At 49.4% G+C, this 19,779-nt stretch overlaps 1 protein-coding gene across 1 annotated transcript in view; it reads right to left on the bottom strand.

Annotated features, from left to right (window-relative positions):
- LOC139409475 (Janus kinase 1) overlaps nucleotides 1–19,779 on the bottom strand; it is an 88,193-nt gene that overhangs the window by 22,305 nt on the left and 46,109 nt on the right. Inside the window, exons 13-20 of the mRNA XM_071154666.1 lie at nucleotides 18,122–18,209; nucleotides 11,758–11,885; nucleotides 10,536–10,671; nucleotides 2,679–2,830; nucleotides 2,278–2,428; nucleotides 920–1,008; nucleotides 566–758; nucleotides 325–449 (exon numbers count right to left, since the gene is read on the bottom strand). Coding sequence (XP_071010767.1) covers nucleotides 325–449; nucleotides 566–758; nucleotides 920–1,008; nucleotides 2,278–2,428; nucleotides 2,679–2,830; nucleotides 10,536–10,671; nucleotides 11,758–11,885; nucleotides 18,122–18,209 — 1,062 coding nt within the window. The remainder of the gene's footprint in view (nucleotides 1–324; nucleotides 450–565; nucleotides 759–919; nucleotides 1,009–2,277; nucleotides 2,429–2,678; nucleotides 2,831–10,535; nucleotides 10,672–11,757; nucleotides 11,886–18,121; nucleotides 18,210–19,779) is intronic.

The raw sequence follows: 19,779 nt of genomic DNA, 5'->3' as shown, positions 1-19,779 counted from the left end.
GTAGCGGTGCTAGTGTTAGGGGCATGTTAGGTAGCGGTGCTAGTGTTAGGGGTATGTTAGGTAGCGGTGCTAGTGTTAGGGGTGTGTTAGGTAGCGGTGCTAGTGTTAGGGGTATGTTAGGTAGCGGTGCTAGTGTTAGGGGTATGTTAGGTAGCGGTGCTAGTGTTAGGGGTATGTTAGGTAGCGGTGCTAGTGTTAGGGGTGTGTTAGGTAGCGGTGCTAGTGTTAGGGGTATGTTAGGTAGCGGTGCTAGTGTTAGGGGTATGTTAGGCAGCGGTGCTAGTGTTAGGGGTATGTTAGGCAGCGTAGCTAGTGTTAAAGTACCTGACAGATCTGGACAGCGTAACTGAGCAGTCTCTTCAGGTTGGTCTGGCTTTTGTTGCGAGGGAGGTACTCCTTAAGACTGCCAGCAGGCAGGTACTCCATGATCAACTTGATGGCTCTGCCTCCTGCACACAGACAGATAGAGAGGATGGAGTGAGGCAAAGCAGAAGGTGTGTCTTCAGTAGGTAGGTGTGTGTGTGTTGTATACATGTGCGTGCATGCTTGCGTATACTCTGCTCACCCTCCTCCTGACAGATGCCTTTGTACTTGACAATGTTGTGGTGGTAAAGTTCTTTAAGGATTCCTATCTCACACCAGAGGTTGCTGCTCTGTTCCTCTCTGTTTTCTGGCTTTAAACTCTTCACTGCTACCAGCTCCCCTGTCCGGTCCCCTCTGGGGTCATACCGACACAGCTCCACCTTGCCAAAGTGACCCTACACACACACACACACACACACACACACACACACACACACACACACACACACACACACACACAGAGAGAGAACATTCATATCACATAATACTGACTAACATTAACATTACTTGCATTTGCACACGGTCTCTGGCATGGTCAAACACACACGTGTGTTACCTCTCCTAAATCTCGAATCTTCTTGAGAAACCTCTTCTCGAACACAGTGGGGTCGACCTCCAGAGTGGGTACAGGCTTGATAGAGGGGTCTGATGGAGGGATACACACTGTTACACACTGACAACCCACACGCTGACAACATACACACATATTGTTGCACACTGACAACATACACACTGGTACACACTGACAACCCACACACTGACAACATACACACACTCAGTTACACACTGACAACATACACACACATTGTTGCACACTGACAACCCAGACGCTGACAACATACACTCAGTTACACACTGACAACATACACACTGTTACACACTGACAACATACCCAGTGGGTTTATTCAGCAAAGCAACAGCACCAGTATGATGGATGTCTAACTGCGACATGGCGGCAGTACCTCATTCTAGCCACCGTGTGGGAGTATTGAGGGAAGATTTATATCCATGGGGCCCAGTTAAGGGGGAGCTGTGGAGCGTAAACCCAGTGAACTCCACAACACTCATACACACACTCTTGCAATCTCTCTCTCTAGCTAGCGCTGAGAAACAACTGCCGTCTCTCTGTGTTTCATAATTTTCCTTCAATTCGAAAGAGGCTGAATGTATCTCACTGGAGAAAGCATCCGAGTGAACACAACAGCGGCCCTCTTTCTCAGTATATGTAGGCCATCTATCTGATGCTGTCTGGGCAAAAAGAGAATGACATATTTTCAACCCGTAGCATTGAATGCAAGAGAAGCCAGCGAGCATTTGGCCTCCCTTGATTACATTTTTCAAATAATATTAGCCAATCAGCGTTGAGCTAAACTGAGTGAGGTTAACTGTGAATGGTCCTGGCACACCAAAAACAAGTGTCAAGGGAAGCCAGTTTGGATTCGGCTTCACACCAAAAGCAGAACGTAATTTACAAAATAATATATATAATTGTTGCATCTCCTTGTGTTGTGGTGTTGTGGTCCTCCGGTGGCTAGCTAGCTAATGACAATTTCTTCAATTAGCCATGGATGGAGATAGGGATTTGGTTTTACTTCATTCTGGCCAATGATCCAACCATAATTGTGCCCCTGGCCTGAGAGGATGGAAGTTCAATGTAGCTAGCTAGTTATTTAGACTAACGTTAACTAGCTGGCCTAGCGAATCGTTACCAGGTAATGAAAGGAAGTTAGGATAGCTAGCAAGCATTTTAGCCAGGTATCTTAGGACAACAAAAGCTAAATGTTTCGGCAACATGAAAGGAGGTTGTCATTGGTGTTTCTCTACAAGTAGGGTGAGTCAGGATGTTTTTTTTCCACTTCCCCAGTGATTTTACCCATGCACTGCTACTGCTCACTGACACACACACACACGTACTCTGTTCCTCAAGGGTGTCTATGTCTCTGACGATGGCCCTGAAGAACGGGCGTTTACGGGGGTCGAAGGTCATACAATGGGTCATCAGTTCAGCCAGCTCTTTGCAGTCTGGAGTAGCTAGCTGACACTCTGCTGCATAGAACCTTTCTTTCTGCTCAGGGAGAGAGAGAGGGAGGTGAGGGAGAGAGGGAGAGAGAGAGGAAGGTGAGGGAGAGAGGGAGAGAGAGAGGAAGGTGAGGGAGAGAGGGGGGATGGGGAGAGGGAGGGAGGGAGTGGGGAAAGAGAGAGTAGCTTAAGGGTATCTGAAACTTTGTGTCCAAACTGGCAATACATGAAATAGAGATGTGTGAGGGTGTAGGATAAAGTGGATTACGGTGTGTGTGTGTGTATACAGTATGTACCTCTGTGAGTTTCTTGTCTTTAAGGGGCACTTCTCCGTCATAGCAGATCTCCCACAGTGTTGTGCCGAATCCCCATTTATCAGCCGCTACACTCAGGTTGGCAGAGTCCTTCACACACTCTGGAGCAATCCAGGGGATCCGGTCCACACACTCTGCAGGTTGACACACACACACACACACCAATGTGTATGTAAACACAGTACAAACATTTAGTCATAACACAAACAAACAGTCACGCGGTGCAGAAACCAAAACACTATTGTAGTGAACACACGATAATGAACCCTCATCTGTTTGGGGAAGAAGTTTGTCATTTTTTATATGTCTGTAGTCCTGTCTTTCCTCACTGACACCTTTCCTGTATTACAGTTCCATGAGGCTCTCTGACTGTCTCCATCTCTAACCCTCTCTCTGACTGGCTCCATCTCTAACCCTCTCGCTCTGACTGTCTCCATCTCTAACCCTCTCGCTCTGACTGGCTCTATCTCTAACCCCCTCTCTGACTGGCTCCAACTCTAACCCTCTCTCTGACTGTCTCCATCTCTAACCCTCTCGCTCTGGCTGTCTCCATCTCTAACCCTCTCGCTCTGGCTGTCTCCATCTCTAACCCCCTCTCTCTGACTGGCTCCATCTCTAACCCCTTCTCTCTGACTGTCTCCATCTCTAACCCCCCCTCTCTGACCGTCTCCAACTCTAACCCCCTCTCTGACCGTCTCCAACTCTAACCCCCTCTCTCTGACCGTCTCCAACTCCAACCATCTCTCTGACCGTCTCCATCTCTAACCCTCTCTCTGACCGTCTCCATCTCTAACCCCCTCTCTGACCGTCTCCATCTCTAACCCTCTCGCGTTGACTGTCTCCATCTCTAACCCTCTCTCTGACGGTCTCCATCTCTAACCCCCCCCCCTCTGACCGTCTCCATCTCTAACCCCCCCTCTGACCGTCTCCATCTCTAACCCCCCCTCTGACCGTCTCCATCTCTAACCCCCCCTCTGACCGTCTCCATCTCTAACCCCCCCTCTGACCGTCTCCATCTCTAAACCCCCTCTGACCGTCTCCATCTCTAACCCCCCCTCTGACCGTCTCCATCTCTAAACCCCCTCTGACCGTCTCCATCTCTAACCCCCCCTCTGACCGTCTCCATCTCTAACCCCCCCTCTCTGACCGTCTCCATCTCTTACCCCCCCCTCTCTGACCGTCTCCATCTCTAACCCCCCCTCTCTGACCGGCTCCATCTCTAACCCCCTCTCTCTGACCGTCTCCATCTCTAACCCGCTCTCTGACCGTCTCCATCTCTAACCCCCTCTCTGACCGTCTCCATCTCTAACCCCCTCTCTCTGACCGTCTCCATCTCTAACCCCCTCTCTCTGACCGTCTCCATCTCTAACCCCCTCTCTCTGACCGTCTCCAACTCTAACCCCCTCTCTGACCGGCTCCGTCTCTAACCCCCTCTCTGACCGGCTCCGTCTCTAACCCCCTCTCTGACCGGCTCCGTCTCTAACCCCCTCTCTGACCGGCTCCGTCTCTAACCCCCTCTCTGACCCTCTCGCTTTGACTGTCTCCATGTCTAACCCTCTCTCTGACTGGCTCCATCTCTAACCCCCTCTGACTGTCTCCATCTCTAACCCCATCTATCTCTAACCCCCTCTCTGGCTGTCTCCATCTCTAACCCCCTCTCTGGCTGGCTCCTTCTCTAACCCCCTCTCTGGCTGGCTCCTTCTCTAACCCCCTCTCTGGCTGGCTCCTTCTCTAACCCCCTCTCTGACTGTCTCCATCTCTAACCCCCCTCTGACTGTCTCCATCTCTAACCCTCTCGCTCTGACTGTCTCCATCTCTAACCCTCTCGCTGTCTCCATCTCTAACCCCCTCTCTCTGACTGGCTCCATCTCTAACCCCTTCTCTCTGACTGTCTCCATCTCTAACCCCCTCTCTCTGACTGTCTCCATCTCTAACCCCCTCTCTCTGACTGGCTCCAACTCTAACCCCCTCTCTGATCGTCTCCAACTCTAACCCCCTCTCTGACCATCTCCAACTCCCTCTCTCTGACCGTCTCCATTTCTAAACCCCTCTCTCACCGTCTCCATCTCGAACCCCATCTATCTGACTGTCTCCATCTCTAACCCCCTCTCTGACTGGCTCCATCTCTAACCCCCTCTCTGACTGGCTCCAACTCTAACCCTCTCTCTGACTGGCTCCATCTCTAACCCCCTCTGACTGTCTCCATCTCTAACCCCCTCTCTGGCTGGCTCCTTCTCTAACCCCCTCTCTGGCTGGCTCCTTCTCTAACCCCCTCTCTGACTGTCTCCATCTCTAACCCCCCTCTGACTGTCTCCATCTCTAACCCTCTCGCTGTCTCCATCTCTAACCCCCTCTCTCTGACTGTCTCCATCTCTAACCCCCTCTCTCTGACTGTCTCCATCTCTAACCCCCTCTCTCTGACTGGCTCCAACTCTAACCCCCTCTCTCTGACTGGCTCCAACTCTAACCCCCTCTCTGATCGTCTCCAACTCTAACCCCCTCTCTGACCATCTCCAACTCCCTCTCTCTGACCGTCTCCAACTCTAACCCCCTCTCTGACCGTCTCCAACTCTAACCCCCTCTCTGACCGTCTCCATCTCTAACCCTCTCGCTTTGACTGTCTCCATCTCTAACCCTCTCGCTTTGACTGTCTCCATCTCTAACCCTCTCTCTGACTGTCTCCATCTCTAACCCTCTCTCTGACTGTCTCCAACTCCAACCATCTCTCTGACCGTCTCCATCTCTAACCCTCTCTCTGACCGTCTCCATCTCTAACCCCCTCTCTGACCGTCTCCATCTCTAACCCTCTCGCGTTGACTGTCTCCATCTCTAACCCTCTCTCTGACGGTCTCCATCTCTAACCCCCCCCCCCTCTGACCGTCTCCATCTCTAACCCCCCCTCTGACCGTCTCCATCTCTAACCCCCCCTCTGACCGTCTCCATCTCTAACCCCCCCTCTGACCGTCTCCATCTCTAACCCCCCCTATGACCGTCTCCATCTCTAAACCCCCTCTGACCGTCTCCATCTCTAACCCCCCCTCTGACCGTCTCCATCTCTAAACCCCCTCTGACCGTCTCCATCTCTAACCCCCCCTCTGACCGTCTCCATCTCTAACCCCCCCTCTCTGACCGTCTCCATCTCTTACCCCCCCCCTCTCTGACCGTCTCCATCTCTAACCCCCCCTCTCTGACCGGCTCCATCTCTAACCCCCTCTCTCTGACCGTCTCCATCTCTAACCCGCTCTCTGACCGTCTCCATCTCTAACCCCCTCTCTGACCGTCTCCATCTCTAACCCCCTCTCTCTGAGCGTCTGCATCTCTACGCCCGTCTCTGTGTCCGTCTACATCTCTAACCCCCTCTCTCTGACCGTCTCCAACTCTAACCCCCTCTCTGACCGGCTCCGTCTCTTTCCCCCTCTCTGACCGGCTCCGTCTCTAACCCCCTCTCTGACCGGCTCCGTCTCTAACCCCCTCTCTGACCGGCTCCGTCTCTAACCCCCTCTCTGACCCTCTCGCTTTGACTGTCTCCATGTCTAACCCTCTCTCTGACTGGCTCCATCTCTAACCCCCTCTGACTGTCTCCATCTCTAACCCCATCTATCTCTAACCCCCTCTCTGGCTGTCTCCATCTCTAACCCCCTCTCTGGCTGGCTCCTTCTCTAACCCCCTCTCTGGCTGGCTCCTTCTCTAACCCCCTCTCTGGCTGGCTCCTTCTCTAACCCCCTCTCTGACTGTCTCCATCTCTAACCCCCCTCTGACTGTCTCCATCTCTAACCCTCTCGCTCTGACTGTCTCCATCTCTAACCCTCTCGCTGTCTCCATCTCTAACCCCCTCTCTCTGACTGGCTCCATCTCTAACCCCTTCTCTCTGACTGTCTCCATCTCTAACCCCCTCTCTCTGACTGTCTCCATCTCTAACCCCCTCTCTCTGACTGGCTCCAACTCTAACCCCCTCTCTGATCGTCTCCAACTCTAACCCCCTCTCTGACCATCTCCAACTCCCTCTCTCTGACCGTCTCCATTTCTAAACCCCTCTCTCACCGTCTCCATCTCGAACCCCATCTATCTGACTGTCTCCATCTCTAACCCCCTCTCTGACTGGCTCCATCTCTAACCCCCTCTCTGACTGGCTCCAACTCTAACCCTCTCTCTGACTGGCTCCATCTCTAACCCCCTCTGACTGTCTCCATCTCTAACCCCCTCTCTGGCTGGCTCCTTCTCTAACCCCCTCTCTGGCTGGCTCCTTCTCTAACCCCCTCTCTGACTGTCTCCATCTCTAACCCCCCTCTGACTGTCTCCATCTCTAACCCTCTCGCTGTCTCCATCTCTAACCCCCTCTCTCTGACTGTCTCCATCTCTAACCCCCTCTCTCTGACTGTCTCCATCTCTAACCCCCTCTCTCTGACTGGCTCCAACTCTAACCCCCTCTCTCTGACTGGCTCCAACTCTAACCCCCTCTCTGATCGTCTCCAACTCTAACCCCCTCTCTGACCATCTCCAACTCCCTCTCTCTGACCGTCTCCAACTCTAACCCCCTCTCTGACCGTCTCCAACTCTAACCCCCTCTCTGACCGTCTCCATCTCTAACCCTCTCGCTTTGACTGTCTCCATCTCTAACCCTCTCGCTTTGACTGTCTCCATCTCTAACCCTCTCTCTGACTGTCTCCATCTCTAACCCTCTCTCTGACTGTCTCCATCTCTAACCCTCTCTCTGACTGTCTCCATCTCTAACCCTCTCTCTGACCGTCTCCATCTCTAACCCCCCCCCCCTCTGACCGTCTCCATCTCTAACCCCCCCCTCTCTGACCGTCTCCATCTCTAACCCCCCCTCTCTGACCGTCTCCATCTCTAACCCCCCCTCTCTGACCGTCTCCATCTCTAACCCACCCTCTCTGACCGGCTCCATCTCTAACCCCCTCTCTGACCGGCTCCATCTCTAACCCCCTCTCTGACCGGCTCCATCTCTAACCCCCTCTCTGACCGGCTCCATCTCTAACCCCCTCTCTGACCGGCTCCATCTCTAGCCCCCTCTCTGACCGGCTCCATCTCCAGCCCCCTCTCTCTGACCGGCTCCATCTCCAACCCCCTCTCTCTGACCGGCTCCAACTCTAAACCCCTCTCTCTCTGACCGGCTCCATCTCTAACCCTCTCTCTGACCGGCTCCATCTCTAACCCCCTCTCTGACCGTCTCCAACTCTAACCCCCTCTCTGACCGGCTCCGTCTCTAACCCCCTCTCTGACCGGCTCCGTCTCTAACCCCCTCTCTGACCGGCTCCGTCTCTAACCCCCTCTCTGACCGGCTCCGTCTCTAACCCCCTCTCTGACCGGCTCCGTCTCTAACCCCCTCTCTGACCGGCTCCGTCTCTAACCCCCTCTCTGACCGGCTCCGTCTCTAACCCCCTCTCTGACCGGCTCCGTCTCTAACCCCCTCTCTGACCGGCTCCGTCTCTAACCCCCTCTCTGACCGGCTCCGTCTCTAACCCCCTCTCTGACCGGCTCCGTCTCTAACCCCCTCTCTGACCGGCTCCGTCTCTAACCCCCTCTCTGACCGGCTCCGTCTCTAACCCCCTCTCTGACCGGCTCCGTCTCTAACCCCCTCTCTGACCGGCTCCGTCTCTAACCCCCTCTCTGACCGGCTCCGTCTCTAACCCCCTCTCTGACCGGCTCCGTCTCTAACCCCCTCTCTGACCGGCTCCGTCTCTAACCCCCTCTCTGACCGGCTCCGTCTCTAACCCCCTCTCTGACCGGCTCCATCTCTAGCCCCCTCTCTGACCGGCTCCATCTCCAGCCCCCTCTCTCTGACCGGCTCCATCTCCAACCCCCTCTCTCTGACCGGCTCCAACTCTAAACCCCTCTCTCTCTGACCGGCTCCATCTCTAACCCTCTCTCTGACCGGCTCCATCTCTAACCCCCTCTCTGACCGGCTCCGTCTCTAACCCCCTCTCTGACCGGCTCCATCTCTAACCCCCTCTCTGACCGGCTCCATCTCTAGCCCCCTCTCTGACCGGCTCCATCTCCAGCCCCCTCTCTCTGACCGGCTCCATCTCCAACCCCCTCTCTCTGACCGGCTCCAACTCTAAACCCCTCTCTCTCTGACCGTCTCCAACTCTAACCCCCTCTCTGACCGGCTCCGTCTCTAACCCCCTCTCTGACCGGCTCCGTCTCTAACCCCCTCTCTGACCGGCTCCGTCTCTAACCCCCTCTCTGACCGGCTCCGTCTCTAACCCCCTCTCTGACCGGCTCCGTCTCTAACCCCCTCTCTGACCGGCTCCGTCTCTAACCCCCTCTCTGACCGGCTCCGTCTCTAACCCCCTCTCTGACCGGCTCCGTCTCTAACCCCCTCTCTGACCGGCTCCGTCTCTAACCCCCTCTCTGACCGGCTCCGTCTCTAACCCCCTCTCTGACCGGCTCCGTCTCTAACCCCCTCTCTGACCGGCTCCGTCTCTAACCCCCTCTCTGACCGGCTCCGTCTCTAACCCCCTCTCTGACCGGCTCCGTCTCTAACCCCCTCTCTGACCGGCTCCGTCTCTAACCCCCTCTCTGACCGGCTCCGTCTCTAACCCCCTCTCTGACCGGCTCCGTCTCTAACCCCCTCTCTGACCGGCTCCGTCTCTAACCCCCTCTCTGACCGGCTCCGTCTCTAACCCCCTCTCTGACCGGCTCCGTCTCTAACCCCCTCTCTGACCGGCTCCGTCTCTAACCCCCTCTCTGACCGGCTCCGTCTCTAACCCCCTCTCTGACCGGCTCCATCTCTAACCCTCTCGCTTTGACGGTCTCCAACTCTAACCCTCTCTCTGACGGTCTCCATCTCTAACCCTCTCTCTGACGGTCTCCATCTCTAACCCTCTCTCTGACGGTCTCCATCTCTAACCCTCTCTCTGACGGTCTCCATCTCTAACCCCCTCTCTCCATCTCTAACCCTCTCTCTAACTGTCTCCATTTCTAACCCCCTCTCTCACCGTCTCCATCTCTAACCCTCTCTCTCCATCTCTAACCCCCTCTCTGACTGGCTCCATCTCTAACCCCCTCTCTGACTGGCTCCAACTCTAACCCTCTCTCTGACTGGCTCCATCTCTAACCCCCTCTGACTGTCTCCATCTCTAACCCTCTCTCTGACGGTCTCCATCTCTAACCCCATCTATCTCTAACCCAATCTCTGACCGTCTCCATCTCTAACCCTCTCGCTTTGACTGTCTCCATCTCTAACCCTCTCTCTGACTGTCTCCATCTCTAACCCTCTCTCTGACGGTCTCCATCTCTAACCCCCCCTCTGACCGTCTCCCTCTAACCCTCTCTACATCTCTAACCCTCTCTCTCCATCTCTAGCCCTCTCTGACTGTCTCCATCTCCAACCCCCTCTCTCCGACTGTCCATCTCTAATCCCAAGTTCTTCCCAGAAGCCCTCACGTCACTTCCAGCTGACAGGAATCCACAGCCCTGCCATGCCAGTAACATAAAGAGAGGGAGGGAGAGTGTTCCCATCTGTCAGATACAGTGGTCCCAGTGGACATTAACACTGTTTGGTCTGTTTAACTGTCTTCACTCAGCCACAGACACAGTAAATGTTTAACAAACATAAATATGCCATTGGGGGGGAAAATGGAATGTGAGCTGTGCATTTGTATAGTCTTGTTCCCAAAAACATTATTCTGGGCCAGAAACCTTTCAGAACTCAACATACTGTACAATAAAATCTACAATCTCAAATTGGGCCCTTGTCCTATCTGTCCTATAAGATACGTTGCTCTGGATAACAACACAAATCGAAATGGAACATGATGGTTGTCTTGCACTCAATGTGCATAATTTGCCAAACAAAATGATTCAGTGAAGTCTTACCCTCTCTGGTCAACACAGTGATGGGTATGCCGGGGTCGCTGAGCTTGATGAAGGGTCCTCCCTCACTGTCCACTCCGTCTCTGGCCAGCAGGATGTTCTTGGTACACACAAAGCCATGCACTAGCTTCTTATCCTCCTACACAGACAGAGACAGAGAGAGATAGTCTCTAAGAGCTTTGCACACCTGGATTGTACAATATTTGTATTATATTATTCTTAAAGAAATTCTTCAAGCTCTGTCAAGTTGGTTGTTGCCATAGATTTTCAAGACGATTTAAGTCAAAACTAAGCCACTCAGAAACATTTAATGTTACCTTGGTAAGCAACTCCAGTGTATACTTGGCTTGTGTTTTAGGTTATTGTCCTGCTGAAAGGTGAAATTGTCTCCCAATGTCTGTTGGAAAACAGATTTTCCTCTCGGATTTTGCCTGTGCTTAGCTTCATTCCGCTTATTATCCTTGCCAATGACAAGCATATCCATAACCTAATGCAGCCACCATCATGCTTGAAAATATGAAGAGTGGTACTCAGTGATGTGTTATGTTGGATTTACCTCAAACATAACGCTTTGTATTCAGGACATTTCTTTAACAATTTCTTTACAGTTTTACTTTAGTGCCTTATTGCAAACAGGATGCATGTTTAGGAATATTTTTATTCTGTTCAGGCTTCCTTCTTTTCACTTTGTGATGCAGGTTAGTATTGTGAAGTAACTACAATGTTGTGGATCCATCCTCAGTTTCCTCCTATCAAAGCCATTCAACTAACTTTTTTTAAAGCCACCGTTGGCTTTATGGTGAAATCACTGAGTGTTTTTCTTCCTCTCTGGCAACTAAGTTAGGAAGGATGCCTGTATCTTTCTGGTGACTAGCTGTTTTGATACACCATCCAAACTGTAAATTAATAACTTCACCATGTGCAAAGGGACATTCAATGTCTGCTTTTTTTCCAACGTCTACCAATAGGTGCCCTTATTTGGGAGGCATTGGGAAACCTCCCTGGTCTTTATGGTTGAATCTGTGTTTGAAATCCACAACTCGAACTGAGGGACCTTACAGATGAGTGTATGTGTGGGGTACAGAGATGTAGTCATAAAAGCTAATGTTAAACACAGAGTCCATGCAATTATTATGTGACTTGTTAAGCACATTTTTACTCCTGAACTTATTTAGGCTTGCCATAACAAAGAGGTTGAAGACATTTCAGAGTGTGTTTTTCTTACCAGGTAGCTGAGAGCGCTGGCCAGTTGTTTGGCCACCTGGAACTTCCATGGTGTACTGAGAGGACTGTGTTGTCTCCGCATGAACATATCCAACGGACCTAACTGGACAAACTCCTCCACCATGATATCTGGGAGAGAGGGAGAGAGACGTGGACAGGGTTGCAAAGGGTCAAAAAACCTTCTGGTAAATTTCCATGGGAATTCAAACCCAGGAATTTGGGGAATTTAGCATAAATTCATCAAAAAAGTTAGCTAATAACCGTGAACCTTTTTGTGGGATACTCATAAGGCAATTCTAGGTCTTGTAGCATATTTTGGTTAAACTATCCCCAATTCAATGGAACTGCAACCCTCTGCATGCGCTGTGCATTCTTGCAGTGCACTCTTCCATCACATGTACAGCTGATTCTCAAGATCTTGCACACTAATGAGATGCTATTGAGCCCACACTACTACACTGTCTGAGCTTTCTGGTAAGTTTTGATTATAATACTGGGTGGGGTGAATATATTTTATATGACATACATTATTTTGTGTTAACTAGTAAATAGAGCCTACAGCAAAGTGTGTTTAAATCATTTATAACTTGTTAACAATTTCTGCTAGTTAGTTTTTGCTACAATGTGGGTTTTAGCTTGCTTGAGACTGTTAATTCACCTGTTTCCATACATGTTTCATTTAAAAAAATGTATCTTACAAATGAGTTGTTAAATCGAACTGCTTAACTATTTATCTGTACATGGAATTGTATATGGGGTTTTTTAAAACTTTTTTTCTGATATTTACAGGAAAATTCCACGGGCATTATCTGATGTGTGGAGACATTTCACTGCAGCTAATGTAGAAGGACAATCTGTGTACATTTGCAAATACTGTGCCAAATCATATGTGAAGAATGCAACAAAGATGCAGAATCATCTGGCCAAGTACATAAAGTTCCCTCAGCGCTCACAACAAGCAACCTCTGACAAAAGTCCCTCTACTTCTATTCGAGGTGAAAATGATGAATCAGACACCTTATCGATAACAACAGCTCATGGTCCTCCTGGAATCAGACACCGTATCGATAACAGCAGCTCATTGTCCTCCTGGAATCAGACGTTTTTTTGACTCAATGGAGGAACGTAGTCAGAGAAATGCTGATGAATGTCTTGCTCGAGCTGTGTATGCAACTGGTTCACCTCTGATGCTCACAGGCAATGTGTATTGGAAGAGATTTCTGAATGTTCTTCACCCAGCATACACTCCTCCGACCAGACATGCTTTATCTACTCATTTGCTGGATGCAGAGTTCAACAGAGTTCAAGTGAAGGTCAAGCAAATCATAGAGAAAGCAGACTGTATTGCAATCATTTCTGATGGGTGGTCGAATGTTCATGGGCAAGGAATAATTAACTACATCATCTCCACCCTTCAACCAGTATTCACGAGTAGAAATGTACTTAACAATACACAGACACAAGGGACAACAGACACACCGGTCTCTACATTGCAGATGAGCTGAAGGCAGTCATCAATGAACTTGGACCACAGAAGGTATTTGCACTGGTGACAGACAATGCTGCGAACATGAAGGCTGCTTGGCCTAAAGTGGAGGAGTCTTACCCTCACATCACACCCATTGAATCTGCTTCTCTAGGACATTATGGCACTGAAAACAATGGATACACTCTACAAGAGAGCAAAGGAAATGGTTAGGTATGTGAAGGGTCCTCAACTTATAGCATCAATCTACCTCACCAAGCAAAGTGAGAAGAATAAAAGCACCACATTTAAGCTGCCCAGCAACACCTGTTGGGGTGGTGTTGTCATCATGTTTGACAGTCTCCTGGAGGGGAAGGAGTCTCTCCAAGAAATGGCCATATCACAATCTGCCAATATGGACAGCCCCATCAAGAGGATCCTCCTGGATGATGTATTTTAGGAGAGAGTGGTAAGCAGCCTGAAACCTATAGTAATAGCCATTGCACGGATTGAGGAAGACAATGCCATCCTGTCTGATGTTCAGACTCTGCTTGCAGATGTAAGAGAAGAAATCCGTACTGCCCTGCCCACTTCACTGTTGCTCCACGCAGAGGAAACTGCAGTTCTGAAATACATCAACAAGCATGAAGACTTCTGCCTGAAGCCCATACACACCGCAGCTTACATGTTGGACCCCAAGTATGCTGGCAAGAGCATCCTGTCTGGTGCAGAGATCAACAAGGCCTTTGGTGTCATCACTACCGTGTCTCGCCATCTTGGCCTGGATGAGGGCAAGGTTCTTGGCAGTCTGGCGAAGTACACTTCCAAGCAAGGGCTTTTGGATGGAGATGCAATATGGCAGCCATGCCAATATATCTCATCAGCCACCTGGTGGAAGGGACTTTGTGGATCTGAGGCTCTTTCCCCTGTTGCCTCCATCATCCTCCAAATCCCACCAACATCAGCCGCCTCAGAACGCAACTGATCCTTGTTTGAGAACACACACAACAAAGCACGCAACAGGCTGACCAATACAAAGGTTGAAAAATTGGTGGCCATCCGGGCAAATTTGAGGCTTTTTGAGCCTGACAACGAGCCATCCTCAACAAGGTTGGAAAGTGACAGTGAAAATGAGGCCTTAGAGTCTGATGTTCAAGAGGTGGACATTGAGGAGGTCCAGGAGAAGACATGGACGCCGGAGAGGAAGACCACCAAAGCTTTAGTTTCTAGACTATCATTTTACAGATGTACGTTTTTGGGAGATGTGATGGATCATTCAATATTCCCTTTCCTTTGTTGTTCAGTGAAATCATCCCATGTGAAGAGTCAACTCATTTAATTAAAGTTCACTAAATTGTTTATTTCTATTAGAAGGATTTAATCATGTCTACTTATGATGAGGTAAAAGGTTTATGTAACTGTCTCCATATGATATGGTAAATATATCCAAGGCAAAAAACATCTACATTTAAATGGTATTAATATTAATTTGCATATATTTCCGTTAATTCCCATGGAAAGTTTCCACCTCTGAAATGTGCAGCCCTAGACATGGACAGCAGTGGAAACTGCTGAGGGAAGGATGGCTCATAACAATGGCTGGAATCCAGCGAATGATACCATTCCACCTATTCCGCTCACGCCATTACCATGAGCCTGTCCTCCCCAATTATCTTCTTTGGGACAGGGGGCAGTATTTTCACGTCCGGATGAAAAGCGTGTCCAAAGTAAACAGCCTGCTACTCAGACCCAGAAGCTAAGATATGCATATTATTAGTCGGTGTGGATAGAAAACACTCTGAAGTTTCTAAAACTGTTTGAATCATGTCTGTGAGTATAACAGAACTTATTTGGCAGACGAAACCCAGAGGACAAAACCATTTTTTTTTGTTTTGAGGTCCCTCTCTATTCAATGGGTTTTCATTGGGAATCCAGATTTCTAATCAACTTTCCTGCAGTTCCTATCGCTTCCACTGGATGTCAACAGTCTTTAGAAATTGGTTTTTCCAATTTGGTTTTTAACAAACCTGGTTTTTCCTTTGAGAAATGAAGAAGTAATGAGGCTCGAGGGAAGTGTACTCTTTGTTAGAGGCGTGTGACCTGAAAGCACGCTCCACTTTGTTTTCCTCCGATATTGAACACATATCATCCCGTCTTAAATTATATTGATTATTTACGTTAAAAAATACCTAAAGTTGTATTACAAAAGTTGTTTGAAATGTTTGGACAATGCTTTGTCTTCGCAGATACAGAATTAGTTAGGTAACATTGATAAATAAGATGTTTTATTTACTTTCATAATATGCTTATGTGAGATACTTGTCATTAGAATGTATTTTTTTGGACTATACTGTCGGGAGTTGAATTTTCCTTTCTTCTCTAGGGAAAAGTCACTTGGGGCCCAGAGAGGGGAGAGGTCAGGCTTGTCTTTTTTACATCTGGTAATATGCAGAATATCAGAAAGGGAGAAGTCAGTGTGATCTTGCTCTCCATACCCGATGTGAGTAAGACCTTTAAACATTCTCAAGGTCGCAGGGCCAGACAGAAAACCAGGATGCAAATTGTGGAAAAAGTGAAGGGGTCTGAATACTTTCCAAATGCACTCTACCTACAGTATGTAAAAATGCTGTTCATTGACTACATCTCAGCATTCAACACCATAGTGCTCTCAGGACCCTGGGACTGAACACCTCCCTCTGCAACTGGATCCTGGACTTCCTGATGGGCCTCCCCCAGGCAGTGAGGGTAGGAAACAACACATCCGCCACGTTGACCATCAACAAAGGTGCCCCTCAGGGGTGTGTGCTTATTCCCTTCCCGTACTCCCTGTTCACGCACGACTTCAAGGCCGCGCATGCCTCCAACACCTTTATGAAGTTTGCTGATGACCCAGCTATGGTAGGACTGATCACCGACAAGGATGAGGCAGCCTTAAGGTCTTCATTTTTATTTTACCCCTCTTTATCCCCAATTTCGTGGTTTCCAATTGGTAGTTACAGTCTTGTCTCATCGCTGCAACTCCTGTACAGACTCGGGAGAAGCGAAGGTCGAGAGCCGTGCGTTCCCCTGAAACACAACTCAACCAAGCCGCACTGCTTTTTCACACAATGCCCACTTAACCTGGAAGTCAGCCGCAATGTGTCGGAGGAAACACCGTACACCTGGCGACCGTGTCAGCGTGTACTGCGCCCGGCCCGCCACAGGAGTCGCTAGTGCACGATGGGACAAGAAAATCCCTGCCGGCCAAACCCTCCCCTAACCCGGACGAAGCTGGGCCAATTGTGCGCCGCCCCATGGGTCTCCCATTCGCGGCCGGCTGCGATAGAGCCTGGACTCGAACCCAGAATCTTTAGTGGCACAGCCTTAGACCACTGCGCCACTCGGGAGGCCAGCCTAAAGTTCTACCACTGCACCATCGAGAGCATCTTGACTGCTTGCATCACCGCTTGGTATGGCAACGGCAAGGCACCCGAACGCAAGGTTCTACCAAGGTGGTGATTACAGCTAAGTACATCACTGGGGCCAAGCTCCCTGCCATCAAGGACCTCAATACCAGTCGGTGTCAGAGGAAGGCCCAAGAAATGGTCCGACTCAAGCCATACTGTTCTCTGCTACCGCATGGCAAGCGGTACTCATGCACCAGTCTGGAACCAACAAGACCCTAAACAGCTTCTATCACCAAGCCATAAGACTACTAAACAAGACTGCTAAATAGCTTATCAAATGGACTACCTGCATTGACCCCCATTTTTGCACTCTCTCTCCTGCCCTGACTCTATGTACACACACACTGGACTCTACCCACACACCGACACCCACGCACACATGCCTACTGACACCACACACTTTCACACCCATCACATAAGTTGCTACTACTGTCTATATTCTAACCTGTCGCCAAGTCACTTTACCCCTACCTATATTACTCGTTATTTTACCGTGTATTTATTTTTTATCTTTAACTCTGCATTGTTGGAAAGGGCCCATAAGTAAGTATTTCACTGTTGATCTACACCGGTTGTTTATGAAGCATAACATTTGATTTGGACACACACACACACATGAAGGGGTAGATGAAGTCAGCCTGTACATTCCTAGGTTACTGCCTTTCTAGGGAGATTTTCCCAGCCACCGTGCTTCTACATCTGCTTGCTGTTTCGGATTTTAGGCTGGGATTCTGTACAGCACTTTCTGACATCTGCTGATGTAAAAAGGGCTTTAGAAATACATTTGATTGATTGATACATTAAGTCACATGCTATTGACTGGAACTGAATTCATTTCACTGAGAATAGATGCCTCACACACACACACACACACACACACACACACACACACACACACACACACACACACACACACACACACACACACACACACACACACACACACACACACACACACACACACACACACACACACACACACACACACACACACACACACACACACACACACACCATATTCTGCCTGGCTACCACAACAGTAAGACTGGTTTGTCTTTTGTTGGGGAAAACAGTATAGCTACATTACTGTACTCATACAAAACATCTCCCACTAACTGGTTTAGACAGGTAAATCGTGTTCAGAGGGTACAGCACAGTATAGATGAATCTCAAACTGAACACTAAGTCCTTTATCAAGTGATCGACTGCTCAAAGTGATCGGTTTGAGATTCAACCTATGTCAACGTACTATTCAGTACTGAGTCAACAGCTCATGGGGAATTCATTAATTATAAATAATGACAAGTCCCATCATATCTGCTGATCTACTATTGCAATACTGTAGTATAGGTTCTGTATGAACACTGCACAGGAAGAGAGGTTTATAGGGTCATGTAGGTTACTGTGTGTGTGTGTGTGTGTGTGTGCGTGTGTGTGTGTGTGTGCACACTCACTCTCAAGGTGGCGTACACAGACTCCATAGAGCAGGGCGATGTGCTTATGGGAGACCTGCCGCATCATACTAGCTGTCTCAAAAAAGGCCTGGGGAGAGAGAGGGATAACAGGAGAGAGAGGGATAGGAAGAGACAGGAGAGAGAGTGAGAGAGGGGGAGAACAGGAGAGAGAGAGAGAGAGGGGGAGAACAGGAGAGAGAGAGAGAGAGAGAGAGTGATAGGCAGAGGGAGTGAGAGGGACAGATAGAGGACAGGAGAGAGACCGAGATGGAGGACAGGAGAGAGGGAGAGACGGAGAGGGAGAGGCAGGGGTGGGGGGGCAAGGGAGAGGGAGATAGATGGGGGACAGGAGGGAGAGACAGCGGGAGAGACAGATACAGATGGAGGACAGGGGAGACGGAGGGAGAGACAGCGGGGGAGACAAATGGAGGACAGGAGAGAGAGAGTGAGAGGGAGAGACAGATACAGATGGAGGACAGGGGAGAAGGAGGGAGAGACAGCGGGGGAGACAGATGGAGGACAGGAGAGAGAGAGTGAGAGGGAGAGACAGAGGGAGAGAGAGGGAGAGATAGGGGGGAAGGACAGATAGTGGGTGTCAGAGGGAGAGACAGAGATGGGGGACAGGAGAAGGAACGACAGAGTTAGCTAATATGGAACGTGGCAAACGTGGCAAAATACTGACACAGTCTAATAAAAAGCATGAGCTGGTGCACCCCCAGAGAACATTATGTAGTGCTGAGGTGCTGACTAACAGAGAATACACTGGAAGCTATTTAAATAAAGAGAGCCGCACACACATACACAATTGAGTCGGGAGTTTACATACACTTAGGTTGGAGTCATTGAAACTTGTTTTTCAACCACTCCACACATTTCTTGTTAACCTCTTTGGGCTAGGGGGCAGTATTTTCACGTCCGGATGAAAAACGTGCCCAGAGTAAACTGCTTGCAACTCAGGCCCAGAAGCTAGGATATGCATATTATTAGTAGATTTGGATAGAAAACACGCGGAAGTTTCTAAAACTGTTTGAATGATGTCTGTGAGTATAACAGAACTCATATGGCAGGCGAAAACCTGATAAAAATCCAACCAGGAAGTGGGAAATCTGAGGTTTGTAGTTTTTCAAGTGATTGCCTATCCAATATCCAGTGTAAATTGGGTCAGATGGCACATAAAGTTGTTTCAGTCTTCTATTGTGAAAGGGGAGAGAATAAGACCACTCACGGTAAGTGGCTCAGCTGAAAGCCTAAGTTGTTTATCACGCGCGGCTGTGAGCGTGAGCTCCGTTCCCTTTCCTTTCTAATGACAACGGAATTGTCCGGTTGGAATATTATTGAAGATTTATGATAAAAACATCCTAAAAATGGCTTAAGGACAACAAAGGCAAGGTATTAAGGTGGCCATTACAAAGCCATGACCTCAATCCTATAGAAAATTGGTGGTCAGAGCTGAAAAAGTGTGTGTGAGCAAGGAGACCTACAAACTTGACTCAGTTACACCAGCTCTGTCAGGAGGAATGGGACAAAATTCACCTAACTTATTGTGGGAAGTTTGTGGAAGGCTTCCCAAAACATTTGACCCAAGTTAAACAATTTAAAGGCAATTCTACCAAATACTAATTGAGCATATGTAAACTTCTGACCCACTGGGATTGTGA

The sequence above is a fragment of the Oncorhynchus clarkii genome, chromosome 5, assembly GCF_045791955.1.
Source record: "Oncorhynchus clarkii lewisi isolate Uvic-CL-2024 chromosome 5, UVic_Ocla_1.0, whole genome shotgun sequence".
NCBI classification, from domain to species: Eukaryota; Metazoa; Chordata; class Actinopteri; order Salmoniformes; family Salmonidae; genus Oncorhynchus; species Oncorhynchus clarkii.
Note: the sequence above shows the minus strand (reverse complement) of the source record. Positions and strands in the feature narration are given on the sequence as shown.